Raw genomic sequence first — 23,467 nt, 5'->3', positions numbered from 1 at the left:
ATCTACGTTTGTAGCAGCTCGTGCGTTTAATTCGGGGAACTTAATTTTTTTAATTGAACAGCATTTCTTTCCGTGTATTAACATCATGGATTTATTGCCCTTGGAGTGAAACCTGTTTAGTGGACAATTGATTGTTAGATCGTGTAATCGTTGCGAAAGAAAAGATTTGCGAAATTGAATTTGGACGTTGAAAACCTACTGTCTCGTATTACAATCCTATCTCATAATAGAGAACTTCCCTCCACTGACTGATGAACCAACGAAATTAATACGGTTGCCGCTTCAAATTACTGCTAATGGTTGAATGAGGCTGGAGCCGGACGAATCAGGGGAAAAACGGGCTCGTTTATAATATGTCTAATTCGTATTTATTTCATGTAGTGTAATAGTCGCTATATGCTTAAATACAGGTGGTCTATTGCAGAAACGAATATACCAAAACTTAATAATGTACACGCTAATTTAAGTGATTCGTTAAATAGATATTCATCGATTACATCGTCCAACAAGAAGGGGCGGTAGCGTTAATATATTAATTTTATCAGAGATGTAAATACTCGACGAGTCGAGGAAAGTAGCCTTTCTAAGGGAGAGGGCGATTTCCTCGCGAACGCAGTACGGTTATGGTTTACCGCGGTTATGGGGGAAGGGAAAGTATAAAAAAAAAAGAAGAAACGATGGGGAACGAGAGGAAAGAAGGACGGGGGCGATCTCTATACAAAAGTAAGTGGCGTCGGGCAAGAAACACAAACGCTCAGACGGACAGGACGAAGAGTAATGCTATGGTACAAAGTTGACGAGATAATACTTTTTTTTCCTTCTCCTTAGCGAGATTAGATCGATTATAATCCGTTCTCACGCACCCTCTCACGCGGATTCACACCCTTTCAGTCACTCTTTCACGCTCTCCTCACCCTCTCCTTTCTCTCCCACTCACTCACTCACTCACTCACTCGCTCACAGTCTTCCGCACGCATTATACGACAATGGCTGCAATAATAATTGTTATTGTGATGTGAAACGTAACACATTAACGCTTTGCGAACGAGCGAGACCTTTGAGAAATCTAATTAATTAATTAATTACTTGTCATGTGTTGTGCGCAAAATTACGGGGAACTCGGGGGAATCTGCGCACGGCTTGGTGTGCAACAACTTCTGCCTCGGACGGTATCGAGCGCGAAAAACGATTTCCGAATTTCGTTTATGTGACATGCACACCGTTTCCCTCGGGCTCGAGTACCGTCCCCGCCTGCGTCGCTTCCGTGCGCGGCGATAATTCATCATCGCCTTCATCGAGAACGGTGAAAATTAAACAAAAAAAAAAAGAAAAACAAAGAGAATCCGATATCTTACATAATCTCAATACTCTCTTTACAATGCGAAATTCTTCATCTTTGGTAAACACTACTAAATAAATATCGTCGCTTAGAGTAAAGGGTCGTGCTAAACCAAAGGTGGTCGTGATTTGCTCGCGGCTCGTCAAGATAGAAAAAAAAAACACGATGACGGACGCGCGAAACGTCGCTTTGAAAGTCCGAGAGTCTTCCCCTCGCTCGGCGGACCCTCGCCTTTTGGTCGTGGAAGCTCGTTCCGTTCCTCGCTCGGTACTCGATGATCTGAGGTAGAGTCGCGCGAGATACTCGGCCGGATTCGTTCAGATTTTGAAAAGGAAACGCAGGCTTCGCGATCGAAAAACTCGCACGCATAAATGAAAGTCGTGTTTTACGGCCGCGAGGGACCGTGCACTCGGGGGAACAAACTAGAAAAATAGACACGCCTATTGTATATATATATTTATATATATATGTATAATGTATATATATATATACGAGGTCCTGCAGTACGATCCGGTGCTCGAGGATGCTGGGCTCCTATGTCGTGACGTGGCGCGAACGTCGATATTATACTCTTCAGGTATCGTACTATCTCTAAACTGTTACGGTGCGTGCTGGCTGTGCGTAGATACGATAGTAGAAACAAGGGAAACGTACACGCGATTCGTCGATCGGGGCTGCTTCGCGCGCCGTCCGAGTGTCCGCTGCCCGGACGAGGCGATCCTCGATCAATCGGACGATCCGATTGGAATCCACCGTCGCGCAAGCTGATGCTAAACTACTCGATGCCGCCCAATCTTTAATCGCGCACAGCGGACCGAAGCTGATAAAATCTCGCAATCATCCCGGGTGTCTCCGGATAAGAAATTCAAATAAATAAAAGTGGGAAAAGCGACGCTTTTGACGAGTTTCCGCTCGTGTACTAAATATTCGATTCGAAACGAAGTTTAATTTCTGCTCATGCGCTCGATAATTACATGACCGAAACAATTCGCAATTGGAACAACGAGGGCGCAATCGGGTCGCCACTCGCTGCTGCCGATCCGCAATTTGGATAAAATCGAATTTACAATCTCGTTGCCACTTTCGTTTCGTTCAGTGCCGAACGAAGCAAAGTCGCCGACGGGAGACTCGCGGTCGCGTGTACTCGCCTAACCGGTCATCGCGCTGACGCGAGTCGATCGCCGTTGAAAGCCACCCGGGCAGTATCTCTCCACGGGCCTCGGACGAGTCGCGGGATTTCCTTTTCATTCATGCGTACAAATAAACCCTAGCCTAACGCTATGTCACATTATATAAACTCGACGAAAGTTGCCTACTTTACTCGGTCCGCCTATTCACTAAATAGCCTCTATTTCTCGCACGCCATTCTCTACCCCACTGTCGCGATCTAGTGTTTTCCCGGCACGGATGCTGCGCACCCTCGAGTCTCGCGAGTCCTGGTCGGCACCGGGTCCGTCTACTCGCGCCGCGCGTTTAAGAAGTTCTCGGTCGCGCGAGCTCGGGGGATCGGGAGGTAACGAGGCGTCGTTTAAACGACTCGTCCAAGTTGACACGAACGAATCGCGCGACCAAGGAAGACCTCGCGCTTCTTCAGAGTCCTCCCCCCTGTCTCCCCCCCGATCAACAACGTTAATCCGCACATCGACCGATGATTAGTCCCTTTCGATGTTCGCATCTCTCCCGCAGCAAATCGGCTGTCTCGTGGAGGTGCTACAGGGTCATCGATCAGAAAAGGTGAACGCTGTCGTTGACACCGATCGCCGGCTATTGCGGCACGAGGTTCTCTTCAAAGAACACGCTTCCTGCGTCCGAAGGTGTCTCCTCTCGTTCTCCCGGCGTCGTGCCCTCGCGCCCTTAACACGACGAGCTCTTCAGCTCGCCGATGTCAGCGATGTTCTGCAGCAGCGGCGCGGCCTCGCTGTTGGCCTGGGACTTGGCGTTGTAACGCTGCTTGCTCAGCGCCGAGAGCAGGCTCGCGTTCGTCGACATCAGACGCGAATTCGCGGCGCCCAGGGCGGCTATTTGCTGCTCCTGCGCGTCGATCACGCGCTGCTTGTACGACAACGCCGCCGACATCTTCTGCTGTTCGCGACGTAGCTCCTCCTCCACGGAGATTAACCTGCGGGCAAAAGGGGTGACGTTCAATTGGGGCTGAAGGCGCGATCGCGCGAGGAAGAGAGAAAAAGCATGTTCGACATAGAGAAACTACTGCGCGTCTCATCTCGGAAACGTTCCTTCGAACGACCTTTATTCTTCGAGAGCCTACTCAGGAAATGCCGAAGCGATTATTTCAAACGGTCGTTACGCGCGAAGAATAAAGAGGCGTCGAGGAATCGAGCCTCGCCTGTTAACGTCTCGAGTCTCTGCTGTTCAATTCGCGTCAGTTTTATTTTCGGGATCTTTCATTTCGTCTTTTTCTTTCGCTTGAAACCGAGAGACGTTACGGCGAAGCCTGAAAAAGAGCCAAGCGCATCACGATGCACAATTATCGAAACAACATCGATAGATAAAAATCAAGCTGTAAGAAGCAAGAGTGTTTGGTGCATAGTTCAATATACTCTTCGGAAGGGGATAAACTGGAGTAATGTAAGGTCTTTTCTTCCAGAAACTATACGTTTGCTCTGTATCACAATTACAGCATGTACACGGAGAGAATTTTCTCTTCAAATTTACCCTGAAAATCGTGTGATCGTGGGACCCACATGGCATTTTGAAGAACTTTATGAGTTTTTTGAAATTTCACTAGCAAAATGTATGGTAAAATTTAAAAAAACTCTCATAACGGTCTTCAAAATGTCACGTTGTTCCACGATTACACGATTTTCAGGTAAAATTTTAAGAGCAAATTCTCTCCGAAAAAGAGAGAAAAAAGAAATGTCCACACATTGGTGAGTTTCGTACAACCGCGAGGAAACATCCGCAGACAAGGCCGGACATTTCTTTCTTTGCGACACGCGCAGATGAGAGTCACTGAATATCCGTGCACGTGGCCAGAATGAACATGTTGGAACTATGTGATGTCGTGAGGTGTGTGTCGTGTTCGATGAGCGCCAATTCGGTGACAGATTGATAAGAATGACGCTGGGGTGATTCGGATAACGTCGAGATACGATGAACAGCGTATTTTTCGTTCCGACTTTAATTCCGAGTGACGAATTTTGTTTCAAGAGAAATCAAGACAGAACACACGATAAGAGAAGCTAACATGTGGATGTAAAAATGTAAGAAAAGCTTAGAAATATAATTGACTCTTACACCAAAGGTCCAGATCAAGCCAGAGTATACCAAATGCAGCGGATAGAATGCACAGGAACACACAATCAGTTAAACATACATCGTTTCGATAAAGTAGCCCGTTCATACACGGGTGAGTGTTTCCCCATTAGTTCCGTTAGACATAGAAAAAGTGGTACACGCGATTAGACGACGTTCATCTTCAGGCACGAGATGGACAATAATCTCTAAGTCTAGTGTCGAAAATCGCGAGATGGACAACAATCTCTAAGTCTAGTGTCCAAAATCGTCGCTTATTGTCAATAAAATTGAAATGCGATCCCGTTGGTAATTAATCGACGAATTTATACGTATTTTAATATCCACGAAACTGTATTTCCCATCAACGAGATTTGCCAATTTCGAACGAGTCATTCTACGTGACTGTAGCATTTCTTTATGGAGACTTGAAATGAATTTCACGACAAGTCGAGAAATGAGGACATGGAAGATCGAGTGGCTGAATATGGCGAGACGTCGAAGTGAAATACGGCGTAGACGGTGATAATGATCACGGTGGTATCAGGGTTCACACTCAGGCAAAGATTCGGTAATCGTTTTAGCGGCGCTAGCGCGGAAATGGGGATCAAGTACCTGGAAATGATGCTCTTCATGTTGTTGTCGGACGCGAGGTCTAAATCGGCATCCTCGGCGCCTAATCGCGCGCGCAATCGCAGCCGATCTACGCTATTCTGTAGCCTTTCCACCTCATACAGATCCACCTCGTACTGGAAACGAAGAAACGTGGCGTGTTAGTTACGGGACAGATAGAGAAGGAACGTTAGACGACGTTACGGAAAATTACCATCATTGTATACATAGTCGGTAAATCCATAGCAAAGTAAAGAATTTGTTATTCACAACTCGGTTTATACAGTCTTCGAAGAATCGTAGAGATTTTTCCATAGTCAAGAAACGATCGTTGATTCAATTTATGTCGCCTCACCGATTGCCCATAGCCGAGTAAAACGAGCTGCAAGTATCTCTCGTTGGCTCACCTGATCGATGCTTCGATGACTGCGAGACTTGCTTCTCCTGGTGGTGCAGTTCTCTTCCTCACTGGTGTCCGACAGGTCCCTCGTGGAATCGAGGGAGAGTCTCCTTCGCAGCTTCGTGCAGCAAACATCCTGCGCGTGCTCCGCGTTGTTCCTGTGATTCTGATTGCCCTGTCGCCACTGATTCTGAGCATTTCTCTGGTGATTTCGCGCGTTGTTCTTGGGCGGTGGCGAGGGGCTCAGATCGACGCCTCTCACACTATCGACGCCGCCGCCGCCGCTGCCGTCTCTCTCTTCGGAGCTGCTGCTGCCTCGTCTGCCTGTCCTCGCGTGATTCGACTCCATGTGGTAAACAGGATTGGCGAATGCCAGTGGCGCCGTACTGAGAATGTGCGCGTTCGCATTGTTGCTGCTGAGATCCACCGGGCTGGAGCTCTGACTGTAAGCGGCGAAGCTCTGATAGCCCGAAGAAGCCACGTTGCTCAATTGCGAGATGGAGATCTGCGAACCCTTCTGCGACTTGGATTCCGACACTTCGTCGTCCGCGTATCTCAGCAAATCGGACAGCTCGTCAAGATTGCCGTTCGCGGACGCGTTGTTTGCCTTGGAGGTGTTGTAATTATTATTGGGCTGATGATTGATCGACAGCGTGAGATTCGTAGGCGGATTGACGACCACATTGGCGTTCACCGTGGTCTTCGAGACATTGTTGTAATTGCGATGCTGGGTCTGATTAGCGTTCTCCTCCTTGTTACAATGGTTTCGGCTGGCCGATCTCGAGACGTTATAGTTGTTGTGATTGAAGTTGTCCTCGCGGTCGTGGATGTCGAGACTCTGCGCGAGGCGCGCGATGTTGTGCCGATGCTGTTGCTGCTGTTGCTGCTGCGAGACAATGCTGCCGTTACTCGACTGGATGCTTTGTGGTGACGCGGTGATGTTGTAATTGGAGTCCTTCAGGTTGTTGTGACTCTCGGAACGCGTGGGGCTTGTCGGATGGGTCTGGCAGTGATTGACGTTCGCCAGGCTCGCGCTGGCTGTCAGTCTGTAACCCGGTCCGGATCGGTTGGGCCCGAGCGGCCTGTGTTGCCGCGTGATCGGTGTCGGCGAGCGCGACACGAACGCTGGCGGCTCCAGAGGATAATCATCGGAGCTGATTTGCAACTGCAGCTTGCCGTTCGCTGGCATGTAAGCATTTCGCGGTAGAGTCGCCGCTCTGGCAACGTTCGGGCTGCGCGAACTGTTGTGGCCTAAAGTGTTGCTCTGCAGCACCTCGTTGCTGTCTCTGATCGTGCCGTTTATCGTGCTATGATTGCTCAGCGTCGACGTGGCCGAGATGGAGAGATTCGTGTTGCTGTTGGCGATCGTCGGGTCGTTATAGCGGAAAATATTGTTCTGCAGATTCGGGTAACGATGCGCAGCGGGCGCGGGACTTGGGCCCGGTTGATCCAAAGCCACGGAGATCCTATCGAGGATCTCGGGTAATCGCGACGGTGACATCGATGGCGAGGATGGCGCGATCGCCGTCACACTTTCTCGCAAAAGAGCGTGCAGCAGAGACAATTGCTTGCCCAAATCTATGTAGCCATCAAACTCGAGCGAGTTATTAGTTGGTGCGTCCTTTGGTAGTGGACTCTGTTGAGCAGAAAGATTATTCATTACTCATCTTTTACCTTGAACAATTATATACTTTAGTTATAAATATAATCGTATACAGTTAGATAGTTTTATTCGTACAGAAAAGTAATTTTATGTCTTTTCCATTAGACTATTCAATTAAAACGATACAGAATTATGGAGATTAAAAGATGAAACAAAATATCATGAAATACTTACGCTAATTAGCTGCAAGAAGTTCTTCATAGACGGAGCCTCGCGCTCGAGTAGATCGTTCATGAATTCCATGAAATTTTCCTTGCCCTGGAATCTCGTGAAGTTTGCAAGCGTTTGGAGCGTCTTCGCGACCAGAGTGAGATTTCTCGCCGCCTTCTCATTCGGATATTCTAAAGTAGAAATTATTTTCTGTTTATCGTATTGCGGGTGGGATATAATGGAGGATATTACAAATATATATGAACATTATACGCGTTAATAATCAAGAAGGCGTATCAATGAAAGAAATCAATTGATTACGCTTTGCCTTACCGTGCGTAATGTTGAATAGAGACGGACTGAGAATGGCGGGACAGAGGAATCTAAGAAAGATCGATGCGGAGATGAGATTGTCTGCGATGTCCTCGCGGCCCAGATCGGCCAGACGCTCGCGGAAAATGCGGAAGCATTCGCGTAATTCTAGCGGAAAATGCGCATGGCTCGATAGTATTCTGCTCCAAGCCAGCTCCACGGCGTTGCGAAGGTTCTGCTGTTGTTTGTGCAAGGCGGCGACGGAAGCGACCTTGAGTGGATCCACTTCGCAATCGCCGCCTTCGACTGCGCCTCTCACGACGGCTCCCAGAGTCTCCTGTAGATATCTGTCACCGGTTAACTTCAAGTAGGCTTCCATCGCCTTCGTGGCTAACGAATTCCCTCGAAAAGTGAGTCTTTCGTCATCTGAAATATTTAACAGAAATGTTGACAAAACTAAAAATCGAAAACAGAAAAGAAATAAAGTAAGAATTGCGAATTCTCGCAAGCGTGCTTGGGACAAAAGACATAATCGTGCTTGAAAAAAAGGCGTTAATTGAGATATTAAGAATTTTCGATGCGCCAGAATTAGTTGTGCGAATGAAGACTGACCTATTCGATGAATGTCCATCATGACGAGGTCGGCGAGGAATTGCGGCGCCTTTTTCTCCCGTTGCATCACCGCTACCAGGGCAGTCGCGATGTCTTCCTTCGCCTTGACGCCGATGACGGGTTCCAATTTTTCGCATAGCGACGCGTAATCGGTTTTCAGATATTCCAGAAACTCTTGATACACCTGAACCGGCAATATGTCAACCGACTGGAAACGGCACTTTACTCTTAGCGCAGGAGGCTCCTTGAGAGGTCCCTTGTCACCTACCACGGGATACCACTTCTCCGTCAAATAACGCGATGTCACATTGTGTACTGGTATACTGACGGATCCTAGAAAGGACAATACATTTGCATCACGTAACATTGATTACGATAACTCGCGTATAATTTGGTGCCCGCGTGTTTTTAAGTGCACATTTTGAATTTACCTCTACATACAGTTTGACATTCTCCCGCATATAGATATGAAGTATACATAATGTAAGAAAAAAATTGGATCATGAACGCAATCTAAAAATATTAAGACCGTTCGTAATCGAATGCTTACCGATTAAAACATTTTTGTCCCTCTTCTTTTTCCTGTCCGCTTCCCTGTACAAGTTCACCTGGATGGTGTTGACAGAGGGCAAGTGGTGGAAGTCGAAATGCTCGCCCCAGAAGCACAAGTCGGCCTTCAGCTTGGCAGTCGTTCGCGCGTACAAGGTGCTGTCGAGGCAGACCTCGCAAAAATACCGCTTCTTCGCGGGCACGCCCTTCGCCTCCAGCAACCAGATCTGCAGGGAATTGTCCGTTCGGCGTGTCTGTTCCGCATCCGGCTGAACGGATTTCCTTAAGCTGCGCATACAATAGAAATAAAAAGCCCGTTCGCCTACGAATCACGTAGACAATTGGATCAAATAAGGATCGAGTCGAATTTAGATTTATCTCAGGATCCCAGGAAACTCCAAAATCAAACACGGTAGTGTCTCGCGCCAAGTATAAGCGACAAAGTTAAAGTGACAAGCTAGAACCGCGTTGTAGTTGTCACTGAGTATAGAGGAAAGTTCTCTATTACGAGACAGCAGGTTTTCAACATCCAAATTCAATCACGATTACACAATCTAACAATGAATTTTCAACTAAAGAGATTTCGCTCCAAAGGCAATAAATCCGTGGTGGAATCAACCGATGATGCCTGTTAATTTAACAGAAATCCCGCTATCTCATATTTCAGATCCTATCTCCTACTAGGAGACTGTACTCTTTTTATGACAATGTTCTAATTTGCATATGTATATACTCTCGATTCGTTCGCGCTACTATCGAGATGAATGCTCCAACTTTGCATAATTCAAGTCAAGTGTCGTCTATCAGGGACTTTATGTACCGAGAAGCTGAGCGGTGAATCTAGAGCGTCGCGTACGGTACTCGGTTCCGAGACGATCAGGTATACGTCATCCTCGCATGATGAAAACGAAACAGCGATTTAATTTGACGGGGCGATAAGTAAAAAGCGACGCGCGGCCCGGCCCAACTGACCTGTGCAACCACTGGTCCCGTTCGTGAGCGGTTCTGCAGCTGAAATACTTGGGCCCGCCGGTGCTCGGCGTGACCTGGAAGCAGTGAGGCCTGCCGAGGAGACTCGGATGCAGCGGCGTCACCGCCGCGAGGTCCATCGAGGTCACCGCCTGACCGCACAGCAGAGACTCGTGCGAGCGGCATCCCCGGAGACCGGCGCCCCGTTGCTTCTGTCGTTCAAGCTTCGTTACGCTCTTCGTCCTCTTCAGAGGGTTCGACCGGAACGACCGCTTCGAGAAGAAGTTCTGCAATTCAGAAAAGACGATTTCTTTATGAATCGTGCGCGGGATTTGGTACACCAGCCACAATTCGCAAGCGCATATATCTCGCTCGAAAACCGTATTACCTGTACCTACACTGAGAAAAATTGTTGATGTTACCAAATGCGTTTTTAGCAGTGTTTCTTTAAATATATATATATTTTTAAGTTCAATATATATATTTTTTTAATTAACAAGTATTTTTGTGAATTAAAAAATATTTATTTGACAGCCATTGACATTGCAGTATTTAATTAAAATAAAAAATATATTTCATATAAAAATATATTTTATATGAAATAATCAAAATATGTTAACCAAACACTGCTGGTGAAATTTGTTATTTTTTTATATCAACTTGTACAAGTTACAATGCACACAGCAAAAATAAGATAAATAAATGAATATAGCATAATATGCATTAATATGCATAGATTTTGATATACATATATACAGTCTTTACTAATTTTATATAAAATACGGAAGCGCAAGTTTCACATTACTCTGCCTGAGAAGAATTTCTTGTATAATGTCTTGAGCTTTTCTTTGTATAATACATAAATTCATATACACCTACACTATTAATCTCACTATTTTCTTGTCTCTCATTTTGCAGGTTGTTTATCACCAGAGAGAACGCATTATTCTACTTCCGGACTTGTGAGTCTGCTATATTTCTTTCGGACCGTCGAAAGAGAACGGATTTGGCTGGTTGCCACTTGGAAAAACTTGATACACTTTCGGACATACAGCAGAAGGAAACTTCGTAGCTTGTTCGACAAACGCCGCAGTAAGAAACATATTCTAATGTCCAACAGTATCGATTAGGTAAGCTACATCTTTTTTCTTTCCCACTTATATTTTGTAGGCGATAAAAAATATACCAACTATATTTTTAAAAATTTCCGAGCTTTAAACGCGACCACGTACTAAAGCCAACGGCACGAGATACTATTTTTCCTACTGGATTGCTTACGAGAGCCAATCAGGATTTAGCCTTAGGTCATCTGATCTAAAACTCCGCATCCTTATTGGCTCTCGCAAGCAGTCTAGTAGGAAAAATAGTGAGCCGGTGGCTTAAGTGGCACGATGAGGACTTTCTTCTGTCACATATAACGTGTATCATTGTTTACTTGATAATAAAAGTATATGTGCCAAGAGGTTTTATACGCAATCGGTAATTAAAAAATATCAAGTATTTTTCGCAAATATCAAGCTTTTCCAAAAATATCGAGCCTTTTCGACGGGATGTACAGTCTTATTCATCAATGCCGGGACCTGCATTTTTATCATCATTTTTCTCATCTATACAAATCAGTGAGTTTCAGGCTGTATGCATGTACTACCACAGACTTCTATAGAAGCTGTGTGAACTACAGCCTGAAACTCATCGATGTATAGATGGGAATAAAGGTTATGAAAATGTGAGTCCTAGTGAAACTGAGGTCCAGACACTAATGATAATTAAGACACTGTACACTGAAAAAAATTTCTGGTTGAATATGGACGAATCAGATAATTCCTTTAGGATTTACCAGAATTCCTTTAGGATTTACCAGAATTTCTGTAGGATTGCAGGAATTCTGGTAAATCCTAAAGGAATTCTGGTAAATCCTAAAGGAATTATCTGATTCGTCCATATTCAACCAGAAATTTTTTTCAGTGTACGTTTGAGAAAGTTCAAAAAATTTGCTGTTAAACAAGTAGGCGCGATCTTAGGGAGAGCCTTACGGAATTGTTTTTAAAATTGGGAGAAACCGCGCAAGCGGTATTTTCAAGAATGAAAGAAACATTTTGAAGAGAAGTTATAATGTACGAGCGATTGATTTATAAACAAGAGAAACAAGAAATAAAGAGAGATAAAACAATTCTTTGCTAGTAAAGAATTGAGTACTCTCTTAATGTGGACTTCGCAAATGGACTTTGGTTTCCCGCGACAGCCGTCCGCGATATTTACCCTCGCACTAAAATAGTTGACGATCATGCTGACAACTTTGTCGTCTTCGTTCTCCTCCATTGGCTTGACGCACATTTTTGTTCTCACCATTCGCGCGGTTCCAAATAAAATCGGCCGTGCGCGAGAGAGGGATAAACGTTTAATCAGCACTTTTCTTGGGTTTTATGATACTTTTACATCGCGAAACGAGGCGGCGCGCGTTCACCAGTCTATGTACAATATTTCAGGCTGTTAAAGTAAAGTTTCATCCCTCGCGAAACATCTCTCACAAAATCTGTCGTTCGATAATTCTAGTGTTTGAAGGTTGTTTGTTAAATTAAATAGTGTTATATAGCATTTTTATCATCTATTAGTTTATATCGCAGTGTTACCATAACAGTGAGAAACGTTCTTTCCTCAATTTATATTTATTGTCTAATATTATCTTATTTTCGCAATACAGAACGGAAGTCCAGGAGTTTACTTCTGGACGACTCTGTAAACTTACTTTCCACTTGTCTTCCATGGGCACTTGTTTTCCCAAATTTCCACGTTTCTAGACGCAACGATCTCAGAAAATCTTTGCGCAATGCAGCGTGCAATGAAATCGCAATAATTAAGATTCGCCGACAGCAGCGCGTTGCTGCTGCTTCGCGCGAAACGTGTTTACTCTATGCGGCGCCCGTTACCAGGTCGAAAACGATCTAGCCGTCACGGAGCGTATTATCGTCGCGGTAAATCGCCGCATTATCGTGCACGCACACATGCACGCGAGAGATAAAGCTTGGCCCAGTGTCAGGATGCAACTTAATCGCCCGCGTTTCGGTCGGGAAGTCCTTGGAATGGAAATCCTTACAGACACCCCCTTCGAGATTTTACCCCTCACAAAATCTCCACTCGGCTCTCAATTAAAATACACCTCTCGTCGCCGGTGCGCGCTGCACAAAAGTTTCATTACGACACATTCTTCGATTTAACATTCTTCACTGGAGTTGTTCACTGGACTCTTCGAGAATCTACCGCGGGCGACCGGTACGGTGGCTCATCTACCCGTAAAATTTTTTCGAAAACGACTACGCGTCCGGGTTCTTTCTCGTCGAAATACTCCACATTCTCTGTATCTTCGGCGCGGCGACTCGTCGCTGGCCGTATCCGCGGATGTTACTCTCGCGTGCGCACGAGGCGGGGATCGCGAGAAAGAATTTTAATATCGTACGACACGAGTTTCACGTTTCGCACGTGACACTGTATTTCGGGACATTCCCCGTGCAGCAGTTAACCGATGAATGAAAAAACGATGCGGACCCAAAATTCCTCGGACCCGTGCTCAGGTAGTTTTACAACTTCGAAAGCGACATCTCGAACGCGCCCGAGGGACTACATGTGTCCTTGGGTCCTGTCGAGTGGCCTTGCGGAACGAGGCGGCCAAAACCGATCCCAGTCGGCGATTTAAATCGGAAGGCCCTTTAAACGGCTATGAGCGACCTTACTTTTCTCCGCGCGCGACGATCGTCTGAATACTTCCGCGACTCATCGTGCCACGATCGGGCGCTTTTTGTCCATGCTGCATCATATTGGATTTCATGACTTAGCTGACGAGCAGCGTCATGCATCGGCGAGGATAATGACCGATCGATGCATTACGTGAACGCATTTTGTCTCTTTCGCCACGGCGTCCTAACAAAGTCATGGAATGTGCTTGGGTCGGCTATAAACAGATCTTCGTTTCACGTGCGCGCGCGCGCGCAGGTATACCCTTTTCTTTTGAAATCAATAGGTCTGCTCTGTACAAGATCTTCGCTCTATAAGCTCTTTATCTCTTTCTTCGTTTCGCTCTTCGAACTTTCTCTCTTGCTCTACGGTGCTATTTATAGCTTATGGAGATGCAGCATTGCAGAGTATTCTTACAGGATAGGCCCACAGGAGAGACAAGATGTGTCAGTTAATTTTTAACATCGTTTTATATCGATTAAAATATATCTTTTATGAAAAACATTTTAATTCCACATCCTTTCCGTTCTTTATAGAAGCTTTTTTCGATGACATTTAAAACGATAATTATTTATATCATGTTTTTAATTCACGAAATTATATATTTTTAAACGAGTTTGGACCACAGTTGTAATTGCTTTTAAACATTTAGTTTTAAAACGGGTTTAGTTTAAAATTTAAGTAAACACTACAATTGTTAATTTTTTAAATCAATTTAACAATCGTTTTTCAGATTCTTAAATAAGCAGATTATTTTGTTTTTTATAAATTTACAGTTGTAAAGATTCGAGAGCTCAAGAAACATGAGACGTTTCGTAGAAAGCCTAGCGAGAAGTGACACAAATCGTTCTCTCAAATCTCGATTTAGGTTTTCATCAGAATACCACGGTTTTATGTGCTCAATTGAAAGGCGCCAGGAATTGAATCTTGATGGGAATGATTATTTTACAATAAATTACCATCCTCCTCTCTCGCCTCTTTTCGTTCCTCGGCATCTAACTACATTGCAGCGTCTGCTTTCTCTTTCGAGTAACACTGCTATGTTACGTCCTTTTTTGCGTTACCTTCATGCGTTATGCGTAGTGTTTTTTATTTGCCCCGATCTTTGTTTTATACTTAATTCTAGCACGTAAGCTTTGTAACAACAACTTTCTGTCGGTGCCTCACCTTTTGCTTTCGATTTTCAATATTACCTCTCTTTCACTGCATCTCACTTTCGCAGCAATAAATTAAATTAAATTAAATTATTACAAAAATATTTATCGAAAACGCGGCAACTCCGGTCAAATTTCTTTCAAGTTTACACGAAGAAGTATTATTTATGCGAAGCATCACTAATAATTTTGTCGAGAAAACTGTTTAAATTCACTGTTTTTATTTGCAATTAATATTTTTTTATATAACTCGGCACAAAATCAGGGTTGAACAAATTTCTGGACAGACTGTAATTTCATCTTCCTACAATCTTTTTCGTTCGACACTAATTACACAGTTAGTTACATACATCGGATTTTCAACGAACCCAAATAATTCTTTTTGAAATGCCACGAAGTAAATCTAATCACGTCGTGCGTAATTATAGATTTGTCAGTTCGCAGGCCGATGTAACGTTTTAGAGTAGATTAACTTGTTAATATTTTTGAAACACAACGACGATTATAAGACTTTTATCCGCCACCATTTGACAAGATGTCCCCCGAATGCGACAAACTTCGTTCCGCGAGATTTCGCCGCGAAATCTCGTCGCCGACTGACGCAGATGTTGGCTCATCCGGGTAGCCGAAGTCAAGGGATCCTTGGGGCGCGCACCTTTGTGCCGCGACCGAAAACTCTGCCCCTGCATTCAGGTAAGGCAAAACGGGCTAAACCCCTCGGTTCCCCTCATAGTCCCTCTTCTACGGGCGCGCTCCTCCGTCCCCGACACCGGTAAGGACAAAAACGTCTTCGGGGGGTTCTCAAATCGGAGATTGTGACACACGGCAGCGTCCGCTGATTGCATCTGCGATCGGTCCCGCTCTCTTGCGTAGAACGTGCCCCACGTACGCAATGAGCCCGTCGATCGAAACGCCTCAAATGTTTCCTTTGTTGCACTTGCACGCGCGTAAATTTATTCATTTCCGTTATGTTCCGCGAGTGTTCAAGTATGACGGACGCGAAGCTGTAAAGACTATTTAAAATTAATGTAAACTGTAGATCCGCAATCTTCATTTATAGTTTATTCAAGACTTTATATTGTCCAAGCTTGTAATTTTCTTCAATTAATTCTCCAATTGCGTCGTTTATTCTTTTAACTTTTTCAAGGCTGTTGAGGAAAGACTACGCGGAGAGAATTTTCTTCTAAAATTTACCCTGAAAATCGTATAATCGTGGGACAACGTGGCATTTTGAAGAATTTTATGAGAGTTTTTGAAATTTTACCATACATTTTACTAGTAAGTCTCCTAAAATTCTTTGAAATGCCTTGTTGTCCCACGATTACAAAATATTTTCAAGATAAATTTGAAAAGAAAATCTCTCTGTGTGATTTACAAAATAATTCGTCACTCCTTTTTTCACATTTAAATATCTGGATTGGCAATCGAATTATTAAGCCGTGCACAGGGGACAACTAGCAAATAATTCGTCTCGTAAACGGTAGCCTGCGACGTTTCTCAACCGGAAACACCAGCGTATAGTTGTCACGACTTGCCTCGAAACCAGTCCGTTCGTCCTTTTGTTCCTTTAAAACCCTTTGCCAACGAGCTTGCGAGTCCCCTTCCGATCGAACGCAGAATGTGTAAACCGCCGTCACGCACCGAGCATCGTAAAAACAGCGTGTTTTTTTTTTAAAAAGTTTCTTTTTTGGAAGATTTATTGACGGCTGCAACACGCCTATCTTTCACTTTCGTATCGACAGTTTCTATCTAATTTGTGATAGAATCGGCATTAATTGAAATTTATTGTCTATAATTTTTACACCATTTTACAATAGGAATTACTTTGCTTAACTGCAGGGACACGAAAGTGACTACATAACTTTAATCCGTAAATACGTTTGGCTCATAGAAAAATTTGGCGGGCAAACGCTCGCTCCGCGACTTAATCTAGCACGTGGGAATTGAGAACACCTGCTCGTGTACGAAGCTTGGATCGATATTTTCTTCGTTGTATGTTTTCTAATTAAATACGAATTGTCCTCAATAGAACGGACAACAATGCAGATAAATTGACATTCATAGGAACAATTTTACAGAATAACAATTCTGGAAGATATTTAGAGAGAGTAAACACTTATCCCTGTATATTTCATGCAAAACACTTGTAGAGAATCATATATTCGAGAGAAAAACTCGAGAAATCCCGTCGGGATTTGCGAGAAAATAGGCTGCTTCCGAAACGCGAAAACAACGTGTTTCGCCTTCGAAGAGGAAGGCGACATCAGCAGGTTGGCGACTCGGGAGATTTGTGAGATCGAAGATACGTGATCGGGAGATTGAAATCTTGTTTTCGCGATTGGCGAACGGAGCATGAATGGAAGAGCCAAGATAGGGATATCTGCCATCTGCCCGAGAAAACAGAAGTAATAAAAGTTTGGATATAAGTTTTATACATACACATAAAACGATGTGACAATGTATCTTCCGTTATCGGGGACTCGCCGATCGGCATGGGAACATCTTGCCCCAAGAGGAACGTTAATCTGATAATATATCTCGAAATGTGGTTGTACGGAGTAAACCTTCGTCCGACTTGATCCCGCAAGAAACGCCGATAAATCTGCACGAGAGAATCCGCGCGTGATTAGCCGAGATCTAATCCGCGAAGTTAACGCGCGCGCTAAGACGCCGCTGACACAAAAGTGTTCCCGATAACGATCTGCGAGCGCGTGCGAGGCAATAAGAAATTTAACGTGCGATTGTGGCATCTGGTGGCTGGGGGGGGGGGGGGGTGAAAGCTAAATATCTTATATAACAGTAAAATCCGGCGATCACGACGTTTGCTCGATTCAATGCAAATTCGACGCTGTAAAAAAAGTTTGTGGCCGCTTGTTATCTCACATCTAGAAAAACGATTTATTTAAGTTAAATAAAGATGAGATACGTTAAAATCACGTTTCTTCGAATCTACTAAATTTTGGTTTATTTCTACCAAAACGTTTGCTATATTTAAAGAAATAGATGTGAATTATCTTAGAGATTCCAGTCGTTAATCAATTAAAATTTTGGTTAAGGTAAAGATACCATTTCTTTGAAATTAAATACAAGTCTAGTAAGGCCAAAATTCAAAGGAAATTTGTTTGATTTAAAAGAAACTTTTTTTCTGAGTGCATTAGACGAGCGATGTAACGCTCGGCTTGAAGTCACCGCTCGATATTTTCGTCACGCGTCCAATTGTAAGACACATTTGTTTAATTAACGATCGTTATGATTTAACTGCTGATCTCGCTACTTTCATGTTGAACAAATAAGAGCTAAAGCGTCTCGTGTAATTTAACGGTCATTTACGTTTAAACGCTGATCGCCACTTTCTCGTTAATAAAGCAGGAATTAGAACGCTACATTTAGCGTTAAATGCCCGGCGAGCGTACAAATTGGCGAGACGTTTCGGAGTCGCTTCTACTCGCGATAATGACAGAACGGATAGCGCCGCAGGTAATCACAGACTTCGCGATATCGCACGGACGTTTCCCGCTGGAGAAAATCCGATTCGCCGCACCAGGCGCGAATCACTCCATCATTACGTCGATTGTCAGCCCGATAATATCGACAGTGAGAGGCAGGTAGATGTATCACCGTGACGGCGAATGCGGCCCCGTCCCCCCGCCTCCCATTCAATTTAATTAAATTAACGTGAAATTGTCAGACGAAAGCGCCGGGACTCCCTCCCGGGCGGCGACGTTAAATATAGCCGCGGATCGGTTAACGCCAAGCGCCCGTGGAAAATGAGATCGCTGAACCCGTCGCCGCCGCCGCCGCCGCCGTCGTCGTCGTCGTCGTCGACGTCGTCGTCGCGGTGAGGCGGTCTATATACGGAACATATCGGTATAACGAACTAATTACAACGTATCGTGCGCGCGGATCCACAGACACGGGTATTTCGGCGGAGCCCTCGTGAATATTCAACGCGCCGGGCATCAAGTTGGCCGACGAGCCGGCGTAAACTATGTACGTCCTCGACCATCCGAAGGGAAGCTCTTCATCCCGGGCTCTTTCACCTCTGGAGAATCAATTTTCATTCATGAGCGGCCGAACCGCGATACACGCGGAATGGGCCGGGTTTCAATTTACGAGAGGACACTGTTAAAGCGCGGGACGAATGGGATAGAGACAAAAGTTACACAATCGAATCAGATTTCATTAAGTAAACATTATCTATGGCACAATTGTGACGATTCTTTTTTTTAAGTTCTTAAAGATATTCGACTTTTTGCAGCGAAAAACATATCCTTGAGATTTTGGGTCAATAGTTGCGAATCTTCCGTTAAAAAAATCGATCGTAATTTGGATTTTGTTATAAACACTCACGATATTCTAGGGAATTTAGAATGGAAGATTCAGTGGGAACGGTAATCGGCGACAGTAGTATTTCTATCGTTTTTCTTAGTGATAAATACCTGTTACACACTCGTCATTCGTAAATAGTTATTATTAATGAGCATAGGGAGAGAATTTTTTTCTTAAAATTTATCTTATGAAAATCATGTGAACGTGGAACAACATGGCGTTTTGAAGAATTTTATGAGTTTTTTTAAGTTTTACCATACATTTTACTAATAATTATACTTACAAACATTTTACTAGTAGAATGGTAAAATTTAAAGAAAAAATTATCTCCGTGTAGATACACATTTAGGCCCAGAGATTAGTCGATTCTTTTTCTCTTCTTAGATAGAGTTCCCTATTATGACATAGGATCCTAATATGGGATAGCGAGGTTCCTGTTTAAATTAATAGACATCATGAATTGATTCCGCAATGAAGTCATTGTCCTTGAAGCGAATTTAGTGGAAAATTTATTGTTAAATTATGTAATCATTGCGAAAAAAATGTGTGATTGAATTTGGGTGTTGAAAACCTGCTATCTCATATTAGAAACCTATCTCATAATACTTTTCTCAAAGGACTTTTCTCTAATCCCTTTTCCCTTTCTAAAAAAGAGATGTTATCAGCGCGAATGTCATTAATATCGAACAGTTGAGGCCTCTTTTTCGCGATACTGATTGGTTTTCTCGAAGCGTGGTGTGCTTCACTTCTCTTTTAGATTCATAGTGAATGAAGATTTGTGATTTAGTAATATATAGTACATTTGTATGCATCAACTATTGAGGTAAAATCTCTAATCTTAGTAATTAGAATTTAAGTAACAACGATTTTTGCTTCGAAACATTTTCTCGATTGAACAGAATTAATCGTTCATTTAATCAATACCAATAACTCCAAGAATGATACACAAAACGTACTAACAGTCGCGGAACAAGGTAATGTAAAATATTCAGTATAGTATTTTCAATTTCGTAGGCGGGACAATGAATTCTCAACGTTCGTTGTTGTTTTTCTCTCGGCGCGGTGACGTACGATGTTTTTGCATGCCATCGTGTACTCGAAGGTCGCCGCACCTATCATTCGCTCGCCGAACGTCGTGCCGGCAGGCAGCAGCGAGAGTCGCTCCGTGCGTCGTGTTACTTTTGCGTTATCGGTTTCCAAGACTCGATCGCGATGAATGCAGGGATAAAACGCTATTGATTTGCACACCTTTATTAGTAACAAGTAACGTTCCTCGATTAATTATTCAATTTCTATAACTTGTAATGAGAAACGAATTGCATGTTGAGGCGACGGCTCTTTATTGATATTTCACGAGACTAACTCATCTAAATTATTAATGTAAACCGTGGTATCTTGTCGCGGTTACATCTCGTTTACGCACCGCGCTTTTAATTATCTATCGGTTTCGTGTAATCTGTTCCATTTTCGGGAAAAGAGAGAAATTTGTGCGACTTCGGCGTTCGCGCTGTAATTCGCTCCGTCGTTCTTCGCAACTCGAACGGGCGGGAAGTAAAGAAAGTCGCTTATCGCTCATCGTTACATTATGTGCATGTAATCGAAAATTATCTCGATTAACTGCCGCAATTAATAACAACTATTTGTCGCTGGAAACTTCGCTCACATAATTTATTTCGAGGATTAGATCGAATGACAAAGATTGTAAAATATCGTTTCGTTGCGGACTATTTCTTTATCGCAGATGCTTCCGATGGTCGCGTTGCGTTTTATATTCAAAAGTGATTTATTCATTATCTTATTCTTTCGAATCAAAAATGCAAGTTGTTAGATTGAGTAATTTGTATCATAGAAAGGCATGCGATATTTGTTAATAATATTTGGTGTGTTCCGCGGTATTTCACATCGCGTACGGGAGTGCCCGAAATTTTGCGCGATCGATGATTTTCGCGAGTGAGTGTTGTGTTAGTGCAACAAGGAAATCTGAGAGGATGTGCAGGTCTAGGAGGCATCGGGCAACAGCGGAGAAAGGGTGAGGTAAGTGTCTTACATTTTTCTGTTATCTGTTACTTGTGCGAAATAAAGCATCTGTTGTGTTTTTATTTTATTTATTCAAATGATTCGAACGAGGATTTGAATAAGTGTTAGAGACAAAACCATACATATAAAATTTTGTGAGTTTATATTTAAAAGGAAGACTTTTTCAGTATTTTATATAATTATTTGAATAAATACGTATTTAAAAATATAAAATATAAAGTATATTTAATACAATAATTTTGATTTTACATAATTAGTTTATAATAATCATATACATATTTATATTGTTACAGTTTCACATATATAGTTAACGATGTACAACTCTGCTGTTGCAACTCGTATCAGTGAGTGATAAATTATTTTATATTTTAAATTGACGTTGCGCCTACAATTACTTCTTTGCATGTATACAAATTCTTAAAAATATACACACAATGCTCAACTACAAACTGCGCGCGCGAAGCGCGCGTTTTGTCATTTCTAGTAATACCATGTGTAAAAAGATGGAGAGTCGACTAACCGCTTGTTAGTATTTAATCAGAAAATGAAAAACCGGACCTTACAGTGCAACGCGAAAATAATAATTTGAATTGACGCGGAGTGCCACGATGTTACGACAATACAATCGTAGATCGTCGACATTGACTGAGGCATCCGCTTTTAACGAATTACTCGGCAATTTATTTACAACGACCCCGCTCGAGATGGCATTGTTAATTGTGAGTGATGCGTCCGCTTTTAACGAATTACTTTGCAATCGAGTTTACTTACCACGATCCTGTTCGGGGTGACATCCAGGGGTCGCGCGCCGAGCACGGGGGTCGCGGGCGCGCTACCTCTTCGACAAGCCTTCTCGTACGATGTATCTGAAACAGAACCGAGCAACTCGCGTGAGCATGCGCTTAGACGCTTAGACTCAATAATAGTAATTGGCGTGTCGTGTTTCGGATACGCCCGCGGCGGTAATTCGGCCGCGCAACACGGCCGAAGTAAGCTGAAACCACGTTGCGGCGATGATTACATAGTCTGCGCCAATGGTTGGTCTCGCTGGCTCTGTCATTGAGCGAGTAACGCGATACGTTCGTTCAACCGACTGAAGAGCGTTTTGCCGCATAAAGCTACAGTTCATTTCGGACGAACAAAGACGAACGAAAGGGTCTCTATTAAAAGCCGAGATCAAGTTGTTGAAAAACGCGCTTTCACAAATAAGTTAAACAAATTTTAATTTACGGATAGATTTTATTAAGTATGACAGAGGATACGAGGATCTGTTGGAGTGTCATCAATAATGCACTTTGTCATCTCTTGCCTCTATTCACTTTCCCTTGGAATTTCATTTTGTCACTTTCGTTTCCGTTGCTCCACTGAGCCACTTTGCACGATTTGACATAATTAAATGTTCTTTAATTTTCTCAGATATAAAATGAATATTCTCAAATTCTTAAAGAAACGAAAATGATTATTAAAGTCCTCTAATTATACTTCAAATTATCGCATGTGTCTTATTGCCGTTACAATATCATTAAGTGAACTAGGAGCTTAACTTGTCTAGCCTATCTAAAAATATTCACGGATTAGATTAACGCCGACAGAGTTCTTCTGACCGGCAACCAAGTACCGGTTATATTTTACTTGCGCCAACCGCTTCAGATAAGTGTAGCAAGAGTAAATGGTTGCATGCTCGACGCTCACGTTGTTCACGTTTACTCCTGTGCCCCTTCGCGAGAGGCACTCGGATAACAGAAATCGGCCGAGGGAGAAGAAACAGAAAGCAGCCCCGTAATTAACGCCCTTACAAGAACCCGGGGTAGACTTCCAAGCCTTTCTCCCGAGCTTCTCTGTTTACGGTCAGCGGTTTAAACGGTTACCTCGCACAAGAGTCTCGAGTTACTTGCGCTTCGGTGTTAGAGAGACCTTCTAGACGTGTACAGAGTGTTCTTGAATTCATATCCGTAATCTTAATTAAAAATATCTTTAAAAGAATCTCATTTATAAACAATTTTTTGATTAATTTCTGAGTAATCCTCTAGTATATCGTCAATTTCTGAATCGCATTATAAGCGATAAGAAGCGAAGGAATTTTTATCTCTAGATACCTAATTGAATATCTGATAAGAAAGCAATTAAACTTTATTGTCCACTTACAATACAAACGAATTTTATTATATTTATGTAATGTTATTTTTATATTAAAATATTTGATATTTAATCAGATTAGTCAATCAGTTTTACATTTGACGACGGACACTCTATATTAGTGTCTCAGACACGGTGTGTTATTTTTTTATTATTCGCAATTAATGAAAAAAACGTCAGTTGTACACATAAAAGCGCAACGTATTCTCGAATGGGCGTTTATA

General features: G+C 43.2%; 1 protein-coding gene and 1 long non-coding RNA gene across 13 annotated transcripts in view; one reads left to right on the top strand and one right to left on the bottom strand.

Moving 5' to 3' along the window:
* The window catches only part of LOC105564700, a 112,322-nt gene that overhangs the window by 2,321 nt on the left and 86,534 nt on the right, over positions 1-23,467 (top strand). The window contains exon 2 of the long non-coding RNA XR_001009146.1: positions 10,777-10,988. This is a non-coding gene — a long non-coding RNA (uncharacterized LOC105564700). The remainder of the gene's footprint in view (positions 1-10,776; positions 10,989-23,467) is intronic.
* The window catches only part of LOC105564698 (probable Ras GTPase-activating protein), a 372,283-nt gene continuing 349,168 nt past the window's right edge, over positions 353-23,467 (bottom strand). For all 12 annotated transcript variants that reach the window (XM_012017274.1, XM_012017271.1, XM_012017273.1 and 9 more), the window contains 9 exons: positions 21,879-21,973; positions 9,862-10,145; positions 8,891-9,177; positions 8,341-8,673; positions 7,750-8,154; positions 7,441-7,607; positions 5,611-7,239; positions 5,207-5,340; positions 353-3,458 (listed from right to left, as the gene is read on the bottom strand). In XM_012017274.1, coding sequence (XP_011872664.1) covers positions 3,194-3,458; positions 5,207-5,340; positions 5,611-7,239; positions 7,441-7,607; positions 7,750-8,154; positions 8,341-8,673; positions 8,891-9,177; positions 9,862-10,145; positions 21,879-21,973 — 3,599 coding nt within the window. In that variant the 3' untranslated portion in view covers positions 353-3,193. The remainder of the gene's footprint in view (positions 3,459-5,206; positions 5,341-5,610; positions 7,240-7,440; positions 7,608-7,749; positions 8,155-8,340; positions 8,674-8,890; positions 9,178-9,861; positions 10,146-21,878; positions 21,974-23,467) is intronic.

The sequence above is a fragment of the Vollenhovia emeryi genome, unplaced genomic scaffold (assembly GCF_000949405.1).
Source record: "Vollenhovia emeryi isolate VEMERY1.0 unplaced genomic scaffold, V.emery_V1.0 DF939160.1, whole genome shotgun sequence".
NCBI classification, from domain to species: Eukaryota; Metazoa; Arthropoda; class Insecta; order Hymenoptera; family Formicidae; genus Vollenhovia; species Vollenhovia emeryi.
This window is presented reverse-complemented; position numbering and strand designations above follow the sequence as displayed.